Source organism: Zea mays, chromosome 7 (assembly GCF_902167145.1).
Source record: "Zea mays cultivar B73 chromosome 7, Zm-B73-REFERENCE-NAM-5.0, whole genome shotgun sequence".
In the NCBI taxonomy this organism is placed as follows: Eukaryota; Viridiplantae; Streptophyta; class Magnoliopsida; order Poales; family Poaceae; genus Zea; species Zea mays.
Window position 1 is genome coordinate 142,419,495 of NC_050102.1, and position 16,879 is coordinate 142,436,373.

Here is a 16,879-nt window from a genome sequence, read left to right on the forward strand (position 1 = left end):
GGACTTAGGTTGGTTTAGATTCTTCTGTGGAGAGTTCTTTTTCTTCTTCTGAAATTTTCTATCTCCGCCCTTCTCAACAATGTGAGCTTGAAGTTGCTTGGATGGCTTGTTACTGGCCTTGCACGCTCTTCCACATTTATAGCAGCAAACAACTCAGTGAGAGTTATTTGCTTCTTCATGTGGCGACGTGAAGTCACAAAGTCTCGCTAAGAAGGCGGGAGCTTTGCCAATATTACATTCACCTGAAAACTGTCTGGTAGGATACAACCATATTGGACCAGGTCCCTAACAAGGATTTGAATCTCCTGTAGCTGCTCCATAACAGACCTTCCCTTAGCCATTTTATAGTTGATGTAGTTTTCCGTTGTGAATGACTCATTGCCATTGTCAACTTCAGAGAACTAGTTCTCAAGTTCAGTCCATAGACCCTTAGCGGAGGTAAAACCAGATTACAAGTCAAATAAGCGGTTCAACAAAACGTTCAGCAGACGAGACAAGCATGCCTCATTGGCTTTGTCCTACTTGGCCTTCTCCGCTAGTGCGGCGGCCTTAGCTGCATCATCAGCATTATCTGATGCAGCCTCGGGAACAGCCGACATCACTACCCAAAATAATTTTATGTCAATGAGCCACATGCGAGTTTTAATCTGCCAGCGCTTAAAGCTAGTGCCGTCGAACGCTTCAGGCTTAATGACATCAGAACTAGAGGCCATTATACGAAGTGGTTTTTTGGATTGTTGTAATTTTAGAGAAATAAGTGACATACTTTCAACATATTTAAATATATTAAATATTCTAATTCTGAATAAAATAAATATATAACTCAGATAAGTGCCATATATAATTATAGCAGCAATGAACAGTAGCAATTCTAGAACATGAAAACATGTAAAATAGCTGCTTAGGTCCATTTTAATATTAAACATGGCTTGCAGATGAAGAAGGCAGATTTTGCACATAAACTTTATTGTTTATCTTTTGATATTGCTCTCAAAATAGCGGGTTGCTGTAATAAACAATCCTCCAACGCTAAATGGTGATCAGAGATCCTCGACTAACGTGACAGTCCTATCTTACGAAATTAGGGTTTTAGATCAAATGTAATAAGCCTAATAATCAAGCATAAATACAAATAGTAAGGAGTTGTGTACTAAATAAAATAACAGAATTTAACACAGTAAACAACCTCAACAAATAGAGATATAATTTGGCACAAATATGTACTTGATGCTGAAGTTAACAACACACTAAAACCCAGACTGTCACGTTGTCTCACTACACCGCTATTATCATTGAGCAAACAAATCCACCCACAATAGTGCAATCACACCCAAGTATTTAATACTAGCACATTGCACAAAATTAAACAGTAAGTAAAGTGAGGCAACAGGCAACTCATAGCACGCAGATTGTCTATGTGGGAAGACCAGCTCACCAAACACGAAGTTCTGTCCCAGAAAACCAATTCCGCCGCCCACGTCCTGGCCTGCACAGCGGGAGGTTGACGGAGATACTAGAGCCGCTGCTGAGGCCGTGGGAGAACGCCAGGACCAAAATAGATCAAACTGATTGGAACCGAGAGCAGGAGAGAGAGGAACCATGAACCAGTGTTTTTCTGCGCACTCCTCAAAGGTTGACTGCCCATTCTTTAAGGAGCCGAGAAAAGGAGGAGGCAAACGGATTAGCGAGAAGAGCGAGAGATCAAGCCGCAGAAATCGGCGTACGAAGAACGCCGCCGCCGCTGCTCAACTACCACCGCCGCCAGCCTCTGCCTTATTCCCGTAAGGCAGCTGAAGGCACCGAGGTGCCCTAGCTCCTCCCCAGCTGAAGGCTTTGTGAACAATGTAAAACAATTTATAAGTAAACTGCTAGAGTCGGCTTTAGCCACCTTCTCAAAAAACTATGAGCCACTACAACCATATCTTGTGAAGAGGTCTTCTGAAGAATAGCCCGGTATTGAGCCAATACAAAAAATTGAGAAAATAACCTACAAATAACATTTCTATGAAGTCAATACGAATTGAGAAAATAACCTGCAAAAATAACATTTGTTTGTTTTTAAATACTATTATGTTCCTGTATAATAACACAACCCAACAAGTAGCACTAGCTTTAAGAAGTACTATGTACTATCTCCGTTCGCAAATATTTATCACCTGTTAGTTTATTTTTGAACTAAAACGTAACAAATAAAAAAGAACGGATGAAGTATTAAATACGAGTCGTGTCTAATCCCTCATAGCCAAACACCAAACCTATTTGCAGATGAAGAAAAACAGATATTAAATTGTTTCATCTTCATGACAGAAACACCAATTATGTTTCATTAAATTAAAACAACGCCACATCAAAGATAAAGATGTCTTGATCTACTAAGGTACTTCTTTCACAAACATTCGTTAGAATTGGGCACATCCTGATAGATTAATGCAAGATAATAAGATTTTGCAAAAAAAAAAAACTCAACTCTAGTGTAGTTTCCATTTAAACTTGTCCTCTTCGCTTAAGGGTGTGTTTGGTTGAGAAGTGAATAAGAACGGAGCGACCCATTCTTATTTTCTGAATGTTTGATTTCCATCAAAAAAAAGAGCGGAACGACACCTAAAGTTTTCATTTGAAAATTTAATATAAATAGTTAGAATGCTCCCGCTTCACCAAAACGATAGGATGCGAGTGCTCCCCCGAATGCGAGTGCTCTCCTCCCTCTCATTATCTCTACACTCATATGACTCTCTAACCAAACAAAGAACAGAACAACTTCACTCTATTCTACCCTTCAACCAAACAAAAAATTGAATGACTCTGTTCAACTTACCAAACATAGATTAAAACAACACATCTTAAAAATCTGGAATGAAATCGCTCCATTTAGTTAACTCATCAACAATTAAACACACCCTAAAATAATGTTGGACACCCGTGAAAGGAGACTTTCATAACACTAGCTTGTGACTAATAAGGTCTCTAGCTATCTGCGTTGTGATATATTTAGTGGATATGAGCTCCACACTTTGGCTCTTGTGTATCTTGTTTCTTGCAGGGTATGTTGTATAGTTGAGGATACTGATATCGTAAATTTTTACTCTATATGTCTCAATTTATAATTTGTTTAATTTTTTACTAACTTCGATCTGCTCATCTTATTTGTTTAATATGAATAAAATTAGCTAATAGTTAACCAACTATTTATCAGTTAGCTAATTACATCAGTAACTTTTTTTTGTTCTAACTATTAGCTCTAGATATTCAAACGGGGTCTAATTTGTTTTAAATCTGAATTGATGTTCATAGGCATAGCGGTTTTAGATTAAGGTCTGCAGTGCCTACGGAGATTCCATCAGACCCAAACGGTCCCGTTGCCATCCCTACCCTGTACGCTATACACATGCTGTGCCATCCCTACCCTGTACACTATACACATGCTGACACTCGCACCGCACACCGCACACCGCACGCGAAATCCAGTCGGCGCGACGACATCACCACCGCCGTAGAGTTGTGGACCACCACCGGCGCATGCACAGGGTCCAGAGATTTCCTTGTTCCTTCCTTTTCCCCACCGCCAGCACGTCGTCCAGCACGTCCTCGTTCCTATCGCCCCGTGCGCCCGGTCCACCGCCCGCCACCGTCCCTGGCCCCTTTTTCATATCCACTGTGCAGTGCCCGGCTGCCCGCCGCGCCAACCCCACCCCGCTCCGCCCGTGTAAACCAAACCCCGCTTCGGCGGCGGCGGCGACTGGCCCACGAGCCTTCTCGAACCGACGCATCCGCCACCCATGCTGCGCTGCCACACGCCACCGCAATGCGCCCGCGCGCCGCTCCGCCACCACGGAAGGTGGGAGTCGCCTCCGGCGGCGGCGCCCGCGGTGGTAGTGCGGTGCGCGCGGGGTGCGCCGCAGGTGTCCGGGATCGAGGCGGCTTCGCCGGGCCACGCGGCTGTCACGGCGGCGTTAGCTAAGGCGGAAGGGGGTGACGCGCGGCCCAGCCTGGCCGAGCGGCTGCGGTTGGGGAACCTCCTGGAGGACGGGCTATCGTACAAGGAGAGTTTCATCGTGCGCTGCTACGAGGTGGGGATCAACAAGACGGCCACCGTTGAGACCATCGCCAATCTCCTCCAGGTATGCTCGCGAGCTCGCGCCGTGGGGGGCTCTGCTTCCTAAAGTTCGGATCAGTGCCCTGCGGAGGCCAGATTTGTGGCGTGCTTTTCTTTATTGGATTCGGGCTATGCCTGGATTCAAGAGGTCGGATGTCTGGATCTGAATTTAGAACTCTCCAAACTTGTGCTACAATCAGAGCTCCTCTTTTGTGCTAGGATGGAATTGTGAAAGAGGAATATTGTTACTCCACAATTCTGTGCCATGCCCTTTGCTTAAGTTAGAGCTAGGGTGTAGCTTAGTTCGTGTTTGGTGGATTAAAATGGTATGACTGTCCCGGTCTTGTTAGTGTTGCAAAGTGGTAAATCGCCCACAGAAATTTGCTCCTAGTGTGCATGCAACAAATTGACCACTCCAATGCTAAAACCTAGTGCAATTTTCTTTGTCTGCCAGTCCTCGGAGAAGCGATCAGAGCCTTAAACTGGCGTGCCGAAATATCTCATGGGCAACTATGAGTTGAGTCATGGGCTGACTACTTAGAAGAACATGGGGTAGTTGTCACCGGCACCAATTTCCTGGATGTGCTTGCTTTGGCATGCACACACGAAATTTCATATAGGGTACAGATCGCTGGAGTTAGTGGTGGTGGAATTGGTTTGTGATCCAAGTTCAAAAGTTAAAATCACACCAAATGGGACATGGGCAACTCCATTGGTTCGGATTTTATCAATTGATTCTTAAGTATCAATATTACTGCCATTTATATAAGGCCTACTATAAACAAGTGTACCAATGTTTTTTTATTCCCTATATTTTTTGTATCTTTAATTGTAAGCATTTTTGTAAATACAGGAGGTAGGATGTAACCATGCACAAAGTGTTGGGTTCTCCACTGATGGCTTCGCCACGACCACTACAATGAGAAAACTTGGACTTATTTGGGTGACGAACAGAATGCACATTGAGATCTACAAGTACCCAGCTTGGTAGTTTTTTAAGCTTACATTGAAGCTTTGTTTGCACCTTTTACCCCTCTTTGGTAAGGTTTGATCCTGACTGGTAACTCTGCTGCTGGTAGGGGTGATGTTGTTGAGATCGAAACATGGTGCCAAGAAGATGGAAGAATTGGTACCCGTCGTGATTGGATCCTCAAGGACCTAGCTAATGGTGAAGTTATTGGCAGAGCTACCAGGTACTTGCTGATAGCTTCTTGAGTGTAATACAGGTCACAGGACCTAAAATTTTTCCGTCAGATGGCATGGTAGCCATCACATTTCTATCTCTTGGCAAATAACAGAAAAAATCATTCCCATCTTGTTAGGCGAGTGGTGTAGACTTTTAGGTGATTGATAAACTTCTGTGGATTTTAACATGCCTGTTCCTCTTGGTCGCACTTACCATTCACTCAAATATGTTGGCCATATCTGTTATTGCTGTCTCTACTTAAAGCAGCCTTGATATTTAGGAAGTGAGATCAATTTATGCTGCTTTAGCAGCACAGCAGTATTGGGCCTATCAGATCTATTCTTTGTTGTCTTTTAGTTCAAAATTTTCCATATCTTTTATCACAATGTACAGTACACGTAACAGAGTTGTATTGTTTATTCTCTAGCAAGTGGGTCATGATGAACCAAAATACACGGAGACTTCAGCGGGTCAGTGATGACGTGAGGGATGAGGTGTTTATGCACTGTCCAAAGGCTCCAAGGTAAAGCGACTCAATTTTGTTCTCGATGTTCTGCATAGACATGCACTCTTGTTATTTTCATGCAATCCATAAACTCAAAAGTGCCCAAGTAGCTCTGCCCTTTTGGAACCTTAGTCTATTTGAAGTTTTACACTCAGATGGGTCATTTTAAGTGTTGTTACCTAGTAGTTCATTGGATGAATGCATGCTAATCTGAATATTTGAAATAGCTTGAACAGCTTTTATGTTTAATCAGTCTAACAACAATTGTTTTGGTTATTGAGTTTCTGTAATGGTTGCCACTGTATTCTCATACTGTAGTTATAAGAGTTGTAACAACTTATCGTTACGCAGATTAGCATTCCCAGAGGAAAATAATGGCAGTTTGAAGAAGATTCCGAATCTTTCAGACCCTGCAGAATATTCAAGACTTGGACTAGTGGTCAGTTGTCCACTTCGTGTATAATCCAGTTCTTAGGCACCACGCACCAATACTACTATTTGAGTGTTGACATACATTGATTTTCAAATTGCAGCCAAGAAGAGCTGACCTGGACATGAACCAACATGTCAATAATGTTACTTACATAGGTTGGGTCCTCGAAGTATGTTCCACTAGACTTTTCTTATTCCTGATCCCACTTTTAAGCTTTGGTTTATGTGGAGATATCTAATCTGAGTAGAGTTTGCAACGACTTGTTCCGTACCATTTCTGTTTTACCTGTAGATGTAAATTAGCATCTTTGTTGATTGCAATGGTTTATAATAGTTCTTTTCCTACCTTACAAATTGCAGAGTATACCTCAAGATATAATTGATACACACGAGTTACAAACAATCACTCTCGACTACAGAAGGGAGTGTCAACAGGATGATATAGTTGATTCTCTTACTTGCATAGAGGAAGGAGAGGAGAAAAGCATGAACGGCTCTGCTTCTGCAGCAGCGCCTCACAAAGAAGAGCGGCAGCAGTTCCTGCATTGCTTGAGATTTGCAGCCAACGGACACGAGATCAACCGTGGCCGTACCGTGTGGAGGAAGCTAGCTAGATAAAAGTGTTCTTTCGTCATAAATGATCTCCTCCATTTCTCTGCTCACGGCTGGCGGCCCTTGTACCACAATTTTGTGATGTATTGTTGCCCTTTGGAATGTACTCAGCCATGTATCGGTGCCGATTTGTGACATTTCTTGGAGCTGTAGCTGTCTGTCCGTTTTGTACCAGTGGACAATGTTTGTGACATGCAATAAACTGCGTTTCTCCGGCAACTCTCAACTTTGCGTCGACATGAGATGATAATGGGATTGAGATGCGATCTTTATGGAATTATGCTTGTCAGTTTCATGGGTGTAGGCCAGACATTCCGCATTCGAGGAATAGAGGGTTAGAGGTTGAGGTTGGTCAATGGTTTGTCTTACCATGACATGGACCAGTTTTTCTTTCTTTTTTTTCGCTTTAACCCATAGGCCAGGCCCGCCATTTCATGAAAAAGTGCGAGCTTGCAAAAACAATTAGAAGTGAATGTAAATGAACAAGTGATTAGAAGTACTGTCCTTTCCGTTCATGAGTACAAGATGAAGGGGTGTCTTCAAATAAAAAAACATGAATATACCATACAAGATTAAAGTTTGTTTGGATACAAAGTACTTAATTTTAGTCTCTCTCACATAGCATCTTCAACAATGACTTAAATCAATGTCATTTCTTAAAATAAAGGGTTCAACTCATAAAAGCAGCTAAACAGTGTCCTATTTTATAATTTTTTATCAAAAATATATAGGGCACACCACGAAGGACCCAAATATACTACACACCAGATTAGTGCCCTATCCTTGTTTTCTACATCGTTCTCAATATTTTCTTTCCTAACAATGCAAATTACTTCCTAAAATACATGGTTTAGGGCTTAACTATTGGAGCGCAATTTGTTTTTAGTGCCCTTAACACTTTAAATGATGTAGTATTTCAATTTCGAAGACACCATTTTAAGTCACCTTGTTAAAGATGCTCTCACATCGAATGTTTGAATGCTAATTATAAGTATTAAATATAGTCAAATTACAAAACTAATTACACAGATAAGAACTAAACGACAAGACAAACATATTAAGCCCATCTAGTCTATCATTCAACCATATAATGCTATAGTAAACATTTGCTAAGCATAATTAATCTCTTCTCTACTACTACAAAACACAAGCTAAAATTGTGCAAATAGGGGTTTGAACAACGGTGGTTGGCTTCACGTTCACACCCACGTAGCCAATAGAGCACATATGTTTTTGTGTTTCATATTCTATAATCAAACATAATATAGATATTTTACTGAAAACACGGGAAAATATAAAATTGGGCCATGTCGGGCCTAGCTCGTCATCCACACCTAAGGCCCAGATACGACATGGTGATCAGACTGAACCGTCACGAACCCGGTGGACAACGTTCGAGCCATGCTCGGGCCTGGCTAAACCGTTGCTCATTATAAAGGTTTTGAACATGTTTCCCAATTAAATAAGGTATATTCATAAATGTATATAATATATAGAAACCGTAGCAATGCATGACATCTAACTAGTTAGGCTTAATAAATTCGTCTCATGGTTTAGTCTTATCGGTGTTTCGAACATATGCTCCGACAAGTAAATTTGTGTGTGCACGTTCCGAGGTCCGAATGGTGTGCTCGATGGATGCAAGATTTATATTGGTTCGGACAGAATGTCCCTACATCCAGACTTTGGCGGCTCGCACTACCGACGCATTTGTTGCTCAATGCTCGTAGTAGAAGTTACAAGCGAACGAGAGAGAGGGAGGATCTCCCATGTCTCTTATGTGTGGGTGCACCTAAGGACTACGAGACTATAGTTCTAAGCTAAGCCTTAGACGTCGCGGCGGCTCGCGCCTTGGCTCTAGCCTTCGGGTCTTCTGGTCTCATCGAGTGTGTGTGGGTCTTCCGTCGAGTGTCCTCCTTTTCATTTCGTGGCCGACCTCCTCCTTTTATAGGCCAAGGTGGGGGTTGGCTACCGGTAGCTTCCTTCAGAAGGAGCTACTGTGCCGTGGTAAAATTGAGCGTTCTACCTTGGTAAGGTTGCGTTTGTCCGTATACGCCTCGGTCATCTGGGTGTCTCTGATCGTGCTATTTATGGCGGGTGGCGTGGGCGGCGAAGAGTCCCGGCACCATCATTGGCGTCCCTGTGCCATGTTGACCCCTGGCTGCCTCAGCCTAGGTCTCGTCGTGGTGTGTCGTATTGTGGGTCCTGTAGGCAGTCAGCGCGTTTAGGCCTAAGCTCGATATGTCATGATTGGGCTATAGGCCTAGGACCCCAAAGGTCAGGCGTGGAATCCACTTGAATGGCTTCCCCTGATCCGCTCGACCCCCTTGCGGCTTCACCTCGCCCGGCCCTCGTCTCAGTGCCTCGGATTTATCCGGGGGCGGGTCCTTCCAGGGTGGAGCTTTTCCACGTCCTCTTACTGATTAGTGGGCCCTGGGACCCAAAGATAATTTACCTGACAAGTCTCTATTTATGTAATTAGTTTTATAATTAGACTATATTTAATACTTGTAATTGATATCCCAACAATTGATGTGTCACAGAGTAAACTTTAGTCAAGGAATCAAACACTCCATAAGACAGACTCCAACAAGCTCCTCTAAATGCTCTTATACCCTATAAATAGGGAAGATTCCATCTTCTATCCTCTCCAGCAACCTCTAAATATAGAGTATGTTCCTTCGTCCTTTATATATATATATATATATATATATATATATATATATTCTCTCTTCTTGTCTCTATCCTTTTTAATATTTTAAGCAATACATAACTAAAACTATATATATATATATAACATTTAAGGGTATGACAAATACATACATATAAAAATCTAAAGTAAAATATGTAATTATGTATATGGACGAGATATAGAGGACGTAACTGGATAGGAACGATATACATAGGAAATAATCTTTTAGAGAAAACTATAAAAGAGGGATACATATGACGCTGCTAGAGATAATCTACGGGATGTCCTAAATGTACCGAAGGAAACAACAAAACACATAGATATATTATACAAGATTAAGGAGTGTCTCAAAGAAAAAAATAGATCAAACCAAAAGTATCGACCAAACAAACATAACAGTTCCTAAAAAATAATGCCTTTTGAAGTAGTAGTTAAAATTTCTCGAAAAAATCAATAGAAAATTCCGAGGAATGTATAAATCTTATTGAAAAATAAGGAAAAAGTAATATGTTTTATGTGTGATTTGAAGACATGAAAAAGTACAAATTACCCCCCTCATCTATAGACAATGTTCATATAACCCACTAAAGTATTTTTTAGTTCACTTACCCTGACACTTCTTTGAGTTGGTTCAATTTACCCCTTTACAAAATTTATCTTTTTTATTTAGTTATATATAAACTGAGTTTTCAGTTTAAAATTTGTTGGTTAGTAGCTAATAGCATAATTTAGCCTAGAAAATGTATTATAATTTTTTATAATTATTTTAACAGGTTAAAGATCAGATAAAATAATAACTTTAATGGTAGAAAATTTAATATAAAATAATGATGATTTTTTAAAAATTTTATAACATAAGTTATGATGTCCTCAATCACCTCAAAAAATATAAACTTCCAATTCAACTTGTACATGGAGAAACAAAAAAGATAGAGCACATATATTTCTTTTATATCTGACTCGAAACAGTTTGTCATGAGTTACAAAGTTATCAATGCATCTTTCGGTGGAAAGACAATGATGTTAGCCAAGTCATTCATTATGGCCATAAAAGGCATAACTCAAACTTGTGCTCGTCCCTTCGTTCAGGATCATTATCACATGGGAACAACTCAAGAACTAACCAAGTGTAAGTTTTCAATGCTTTGAAGCAAAATTATTCATGACATAGGCACTGTTCCGATGTATCCAAGAAGTAGATGAATTCCTTCAAAGTTATATGTGAAAATTTGTTTGAATCAGAGCTCATGCATCATGAGTGATAGATGAAATTGTCATTGAAGCAACAATGTAGGGGCTCAAACTAGCTCATGCTCACAATACTTCTTTAGAAAGTCTCCACAAACCATAGAGAAGTTGTTTTGGAAGATGGATGGGTATATTAGAACACATAATGAGTTTTGACAACATCGACAAGAACAACAGAAATACAGAGAAATCTTAAGGGTCTTTGAAAGGGATGCAAGACATGTCCAAAGTATTCATAGCACACCCCGATATGATGGGGAAAAGCTGCTCCCACAAACTCAAGGGACAATCTAATATTCTAATAGTCCATATCAAATCTAGCAAAGCAGGTTCTAGGGTGCCTCAACACAAAGAGGCGAAAGAGGAGGCCACACCTTTGGAAGCATGTACTCCAATAATGGTTAATCAAGAAAGCTATATTATGTATTTTGTGAACAAGATAAAGGGCACACAATGAAACATCACCATCCAAAAGCAGAAGGAACTGGCAGCCATGAAGCCCACACATCATCTTAATGCCTAGCCAACTATGCAACACCATACATTCAGCATCATGGACATAACTCACATCCTTTGTCCTCAAACCCAAATGTGCAACAACAGTCACAATAGTGGGAAACTTACAACCCTCAACTGCCAATCACACTATAGTATGATTCAATGCCATAAAATTAGCCTCAACATTGCCACATATAAGAGCATAGCTAGGCTAGTAGAAGGAAAGAGCCCAAAGCTGAGATGGTCAACAACATAGTGCCACCATCAAAGCACGTATTCCTAGAGGTGATAGGATCAAACTTCAGATCACTCAACAAGAAAACAAAAGAAATAATTTCAAAGAGGGGTCCATAATATATGTGTTAGGGGCCCTATATTAGATCCAAGTGGTCTCACATGTCCATAACATTCGCCCAAGATGACTAAATCATATGCCCATAACACACTAGAATCATTCACTCACTAAATCATATGTGATCTCTCAAAAATATATAACTATAATCCCTAAGTCAAACACAATACTTTGTCAACATATCCCTAAGGTGCTCAACCAGCTCCATGGATGGCCATCCCTCTATTAATAACGAGGGAGGCAAACTAGTCATTGTCTGCCTCTTCTTGGGCCTAGACACCCTTGGCAGTCCAATCGACAATGATGGGAGCCTCACCTCTAGGATCAATGGTTCATTAATCGCAGCCTCGCTTGCTCTTCACTTTTGTTCCTAGTTCATCGACACCAACTCTTTTGCTCTAGCTTCACCACTACGATGGTCCATCACACCTAATCCTCTAATATGCTCTTCGCACTAGCAACCTGGTCCTTCATAGCCAAGCCTCACCTCTTGGTCATCTCCACCTAGCCACATGACCCATGTCATGTCTTATATGCAATGAGCTTGTTCATCACACTAATTGAGCACTTGCAACTAGTCCAAGCCACCTCTCAAGCATGGATTTATGTGTTGCTCACACTAATGTAGCTATCAACTAAACACCTATGTATCTCAACATACAACTAATTAGTTCACCTAGAATTTCGCTCGATTACCAAAACCAAACTAGGGTTTTTATCAATCTTTGTCGATCACCACTATACGTGAGTTGTCCTAATTTTTATCAACACGTGTCATATGAGTATGAATCACATATAAGATATCGGGGATATAGAAGTGCAGTTGTGGAAGTAAAAAATAGGATAAAAAGACTTTATAGTATCGAGATAGTTATAAAAAGATGGACCAAGGAAATAAGGATTGAAATTTTACCTATTGATAGAAATATAGATAATAACCATGCGCACCTTCGGTTCCACTATATTGTTGCCTTTTCCTACCCATAGATTTTTTTCGTGTTTCTTAGTTATAGGACCTCATTGAACTGAAAATATGCCCTTGGGCCATTTCTAGTTGTTTGGTGATTAAATGCCTAACACACCACCTTGAACTAACTCTCTTAATATGAGCATGAGCACAGGTGTAGCATAGGCAAATTGAAGATAGTCCAAATGAGCTGAATTGGAGGGCTACAAGTGCAACTTTAAGCAAACCATAAAAAACACAAGGTTTAAGTGTTTGGATAAGTTGCATACACCCTACTCTATTTACTATGTTTCTAGCACTTTGTTTTGGCTATTAACTCAATTTTGCAAAGAAAGTGTTTTTTGGACTTAGTTACATGCATATTACAGATCCGTGTGAAAAGAAGTGAAAAAGGTATGGTTCTACCACTTAGTCAAAAGTTTTAGTTGCTAACTCAGTTTGTCTAAATGCTAGGGAACTTCTCAAGTAAATCCAGAAGGAATCGGAAGAGTTTGGCTCAGAAGAGCCAAAGTTGGCTTTGGTCTGGGCACACCGGACCGTTCAGTGAGACTGTCCGGTGCTACTCACCGGACCGTCCGGTGCACACCAGATAGCTGGGTGCAGTATACGACCAACTGCCCGATCTCGGCCTCCTCGGCTAAAATTTGTCGGACCGTCTGAGCCTGGTCATCGGACAGTCCAGTGTCACCTGACCAACAGCTAGATGGGCCACGTCAGTCGCCGCCAACGGCTATATGGATCACCGGACAGTACAATGCCCACCCGAGATGGAACTCCACCAATCAGCGATCTGGCGACCGTTGTACTACGCACAGTATGGTGCACACCGGACACTCTGGTGCACATGCAGTCAGGGAAGGTGTGGAGCTTCCAAATGAAGCTTCAACGACTCATATGTCCCTTGGGGCTATAAAAGGGACCCCTAGGCACTTTCTACCAGCACCCAAACATCTCAAGTGCACACTACAACTCAGAGACTCCATGACCATGCCTTCTAGTGATTTGAGAGAGATTTGAGCACTGTTTCTGAGCTGTAACTCTGTCGCTTTGTTCTCGCGCACTTGTCTTTGCTTTTTGTGCGTGTGTTGCTGCGTTGTGCTCTTGTGTGCATATTCTTACTCTGGTTTTGGTTGTGATCAATTTGTATAAGGCGTGAGAGACCCTAACTTGTGGAGACTCCAATTTGTATAAGGAAGATAACCGTGACACCCAAGTTTGATATTTGGATCACTTGAGTGGGGTTGAGTGCAACCCTTGACCAAAGGAGGTCACCACAACGTGGAGGTAGGCTTTGGCCGAACCATGGGAAAAATCGTCGTGTCTCTTGACTACTTTGTTTATTGCGATTGTTGTCTTCCTTAGTGTTCATATTCACTTGAAATATTGCTCCTATTCTAGAGCAATCAAGTGAAGAGTTCTTTTTTCTCTCTTCTCATCCAAACTTGGTTTTAGTTTACATTAACTCTTTTATTAGACCAAGTTTGTGTTGTTTAAGTCATATTTTGCAAGATCACCTATTCATTCCCTATAGATGCTCTCACTCCCGCCACAACATCTAATACCAGTAGGTAGCCCTGGGTCGCTGGAGCAACACCACATGAAGATGATGAGAGGAAAACATCACACAACATTCAAAATCGGAAAATGAATAAGGGTGTATTTGGTTGGGGAACCAATTGGAATGGAGCGGCTCTATTCCAGTTTCTGAGAATGGGGCCATTTCATTATGTGTTTGGCAAGCAGAACATAACCGCTTTGTTTTTTGTTTGGTTGAAGAGTAGAATAGAGCGGAGCCATTCCATTCATTGTTTAGTTGGAGATCCATATGAGTGTGGAGGGGAGAAGAGTGAGGAGTGGCTCGAGTTCGATCGTTTTGGTGGAGCGGGGGCATCCCAAATATTTGCCATATATGGACTCTAGGAGTCGCTCCACTCTTTTTTTGTTAAAAACCAAACATCCACGAAACAGAAATGGAGCCGGTCTATTCTGCTCTGCTCCTCAACCAAACACATCCTAAGAGAACGAAAACAGAGCCCACAAGCGGCTAGGAGAACGAAAAGAGAGCCCGCAAGCGACCAATTGGGAAGCGACAAGGGATGACCGACCCGGTGGCTACCAGAGACTGCATGCTACAGTGCACTCAAAGGATGGTTTTGAGGGGGGAGCTTAGCAAATAAAATTAGATGGATATATGTATATGGAACTTGGGAAGGATGTTCTAGACGACCTAGAGGAAAACGACTAAGGAAGAAGATATGTACGGGTTTTGCTCATTGTCAATTACCTCTCCTTTCACTTGTGTGCTGAACTTACAATGTGTTTGGTTTGACAAATAAGGTAGTCCTTCACTTTCTCAATTCCAAACTTTCTTATTTGGTTTGTGAAATAAAATGAGTTGATCCATTATCACTTTATTCTTTAAAGACTAATAATTAGTAATAACATGAGAAATAAATTCATTACATTAAATTTATGAAATAGACTCATGATACATTACCTTATTTAAAATGAATTGATTCTTCGAACAAAACACCCCTCGTTGGTCCATGGCTTTCATGGAGTCGGCAGCCCAACCGGTGTCTCTAACATACAGCCCCCATAAAAGTGAAGACCAAATCGAGTTGTGAAATCAAAATCATGACGCATTGCACAGTAATCAAAATCTCCTTCCACTGGGGGACGAAGCTTGTTTTTTCTACTGTAGTGATGAAGCACGGACATGTTGAGAAAGTTCAACCTGCCCTATTTTATCTTCTTCGAAGAAAGAAAGATCACATTGACGTACGCCGCGACTGCTACGCTATGCTAGCTAATCAGTCCGTCAGCGCTGTGCTGTTGCTGCCCATCAACGCGGCGTCGGCCCTGAACTGCTTCCACTCGTCCAACACCTGGGTGAGCTTCTGGAGCTTGTCCCTGAGCCCGAAGAGGCAGTTGCCGTGGACCGTACACACCTTGTGGAAGTCCTTGCGGAGCTCGCAGAAGCCGCCGAGGTAAGCCGTGTCCAGGAACTGCACCCGCACGCCGTGCCGCGCCGACAGCACGTGCTTCACCCGGTCGAACACGTCCTGCTCGTTCCTCCTCGGGTACGCCTCCCGCGCCTCGTACCAGCCGCCGTAGAAGGCCACCGTCCGGGCGCTCGCCCTGGCGTACACGAACCCGCCGTTGGCCGTCTTGTTCAGGTCGTACGGGTTGTCGCCGTAGAAGTAGTCGGACGACATGGCGAGGTCGGCGCCGACGGGCACGCGCAGCAACGGGTTCCGCAGCCAGACGATGTCCATGTCCGTGAAGACGAAGCTGTAGCCGAGCCGCAGGACCCGGGCCTGGAACCGGTTCCGGCGCCACATCATGTCGAGGTAGTCCTTCTCCATGAACGACTGCTCCGCCGCGTAGTCGACGCCCCTGACGCGGAGGCGGTAGCAGAGCGGGTGCACCTGCCCGCACCGCTCGTGCGCCTTGTCGTCGACGGCGACGATGACCAGGTGCTTGAGGAGCGGCTCCGTCCTCACGCCTACGCGGAAGCTCTCGAGGAAGAGGTCCATGAGCGAGCCGGGCGCGGTCCACGCCTTGTTCGTGAAGGTCATTATGATGGTGTTGTCGTCCATGGAGGCCCTTCTCAGGAGCGCCAGAAGCCTGACGTCGTCCGGTGAGGTAGTAGCAGGCTGCCGAATTCGTAGCCAAACAAATCAGTAAAGGTAAACAAATCAGTAAAGATAAATATAGAGATCCAGGGAGCTAGCTGACAGTGGAAGATGCCGCTGCCGCGTACGTACGTACGTACCATGTGAAGCTTCTTCGAGCAGGGAGCAGCATGAGTTCTATTACTCAAGATTGCCAGCTCTTGACGATCTGCCGGCGTGAGGCCGTCGAACGGGCACAGAGCGGACGGCTGTAGCAGCACGATGCAGGCCGCGGCGACTGCAGCTCCGAGGAAGAAACTTAGAAAACAACCTCGGGAATCCGAGAAACCTCTCATGGCCGGTGCAACGGCCGGCCCGCCGAGTTCTTCTGTGTTGTTCAACTTCTTGGAGAGCTAGTGCGTCAAGTCCAAAACCAAATGGTACATGCGAGAGAATATTATCGTGCGATCCTTAAGCTCCGTCCGGGCCAAGCTGATGTGGCCGTTCGTGCAACAAGTTGTCCGCCAGTTCTGGGGCCTGGGCGCTCGCTTTCGCGCTCAGCGATGTTCACGATGTCTGCTATCCCGATTTTTTTTTATTTTGGTCATTTTTTCAAAAGAAATTCACGTTTAGACACCTCAACTACTTATTTCTGTGTTTAAACCTTTTGTTCGACA

General features: G+C 42.9%; 2 protein-coding genes across 2 annotated transcripts; one reads left to right on the forward strand and one right to left on the reverse strand.

The window, feature by feature from the left end:
• Positions 1–3,640: 3,640 nt before the first annotated feature.
• Positions 3,641–7,047, forward strand: LOC100191192 (uncharacterized). Its single transcript, NM_001136627.3, has 7 exons — positions 3,641–4,118; positions 4,947–5,080; positions 5,173–5,286; positions 5,707–5,802; positions 6,136–6,223; positions 6,318–6,386; positions 6,577–7,047. The coding sequence occupies exons 1-7, from the start codon at positions 3,777–3,779 to the stop codon at positions 6,832–6,834; spliced, it is 1,101 nt and encodes a 366-aa protein (NP_001130099.2). The 5' UTR covers positions 3,641–3,776; the 3' UTR covers positions 6,835–7,047.
• An 8,259-nt stretch (positions 7,048–15,306) lies between these two features.
• On the reverse strand, positions 15,307–16,628 carry LOC100382086 (Nucleotide-diphospho-sugar transferase family protein). The gene is made up of 2 exons (NM_001174849.1): positions 16,364–16,628; positions 15,307–16,244 (listed from the first exon to the last, which is right to left on the reverse strand). The coding sequence occupies exons 1-2, from the start codon at positions 16,556–16,558 to the stop codon at positions 15,399–15,401; spliced, it is 1,041 nt and encodes a 346-aa protein (NP_001168320.1). The 5' UTR covers positions 16,559–16,628; the 3' UTR covers positions 15,307–15,398.
• Between the last annotated feature and the right edge of the window lie 251 nt (positions 16,629–16,879).

Coding starts and splice junctions, on each gene's coding strand:
- LOC100191192 (NM_001136627.3), top strand. CDS start 3,777: ATGCTGCGCTGCCACACGCCACCGCAATGCGCCCGCGCGCCGCTCCGC. Junction 5,287..5,706: donor GTTATTGGCAGAGCTACCAG/GTACTTGCTGAT, acceptor TTTATTCTCTAG/CAAGTGGGTCATGATGAACC. Junction 6,387..6,576: donor ACATAGGTTGGGTCCTCGAA/GTATGTTCCACT, acceptor TACAAATTGCAG/AGTATACCTCAAGATATAAT.
- LOC100382086 (NM_001174849.1), bottom strand. CDS start 16,558: ATGAGAGGTTTCTCGGATTCCCGAGGTTGTTTTCTAAGTTTCTTCCTC. Junction 16,245..16,363: donor GCTCGAAGAAGCTTCACATG/GTACGTACGTAC, acceptor CGAATTCGGCAG/CCTGCTACTACCTCACCGGA.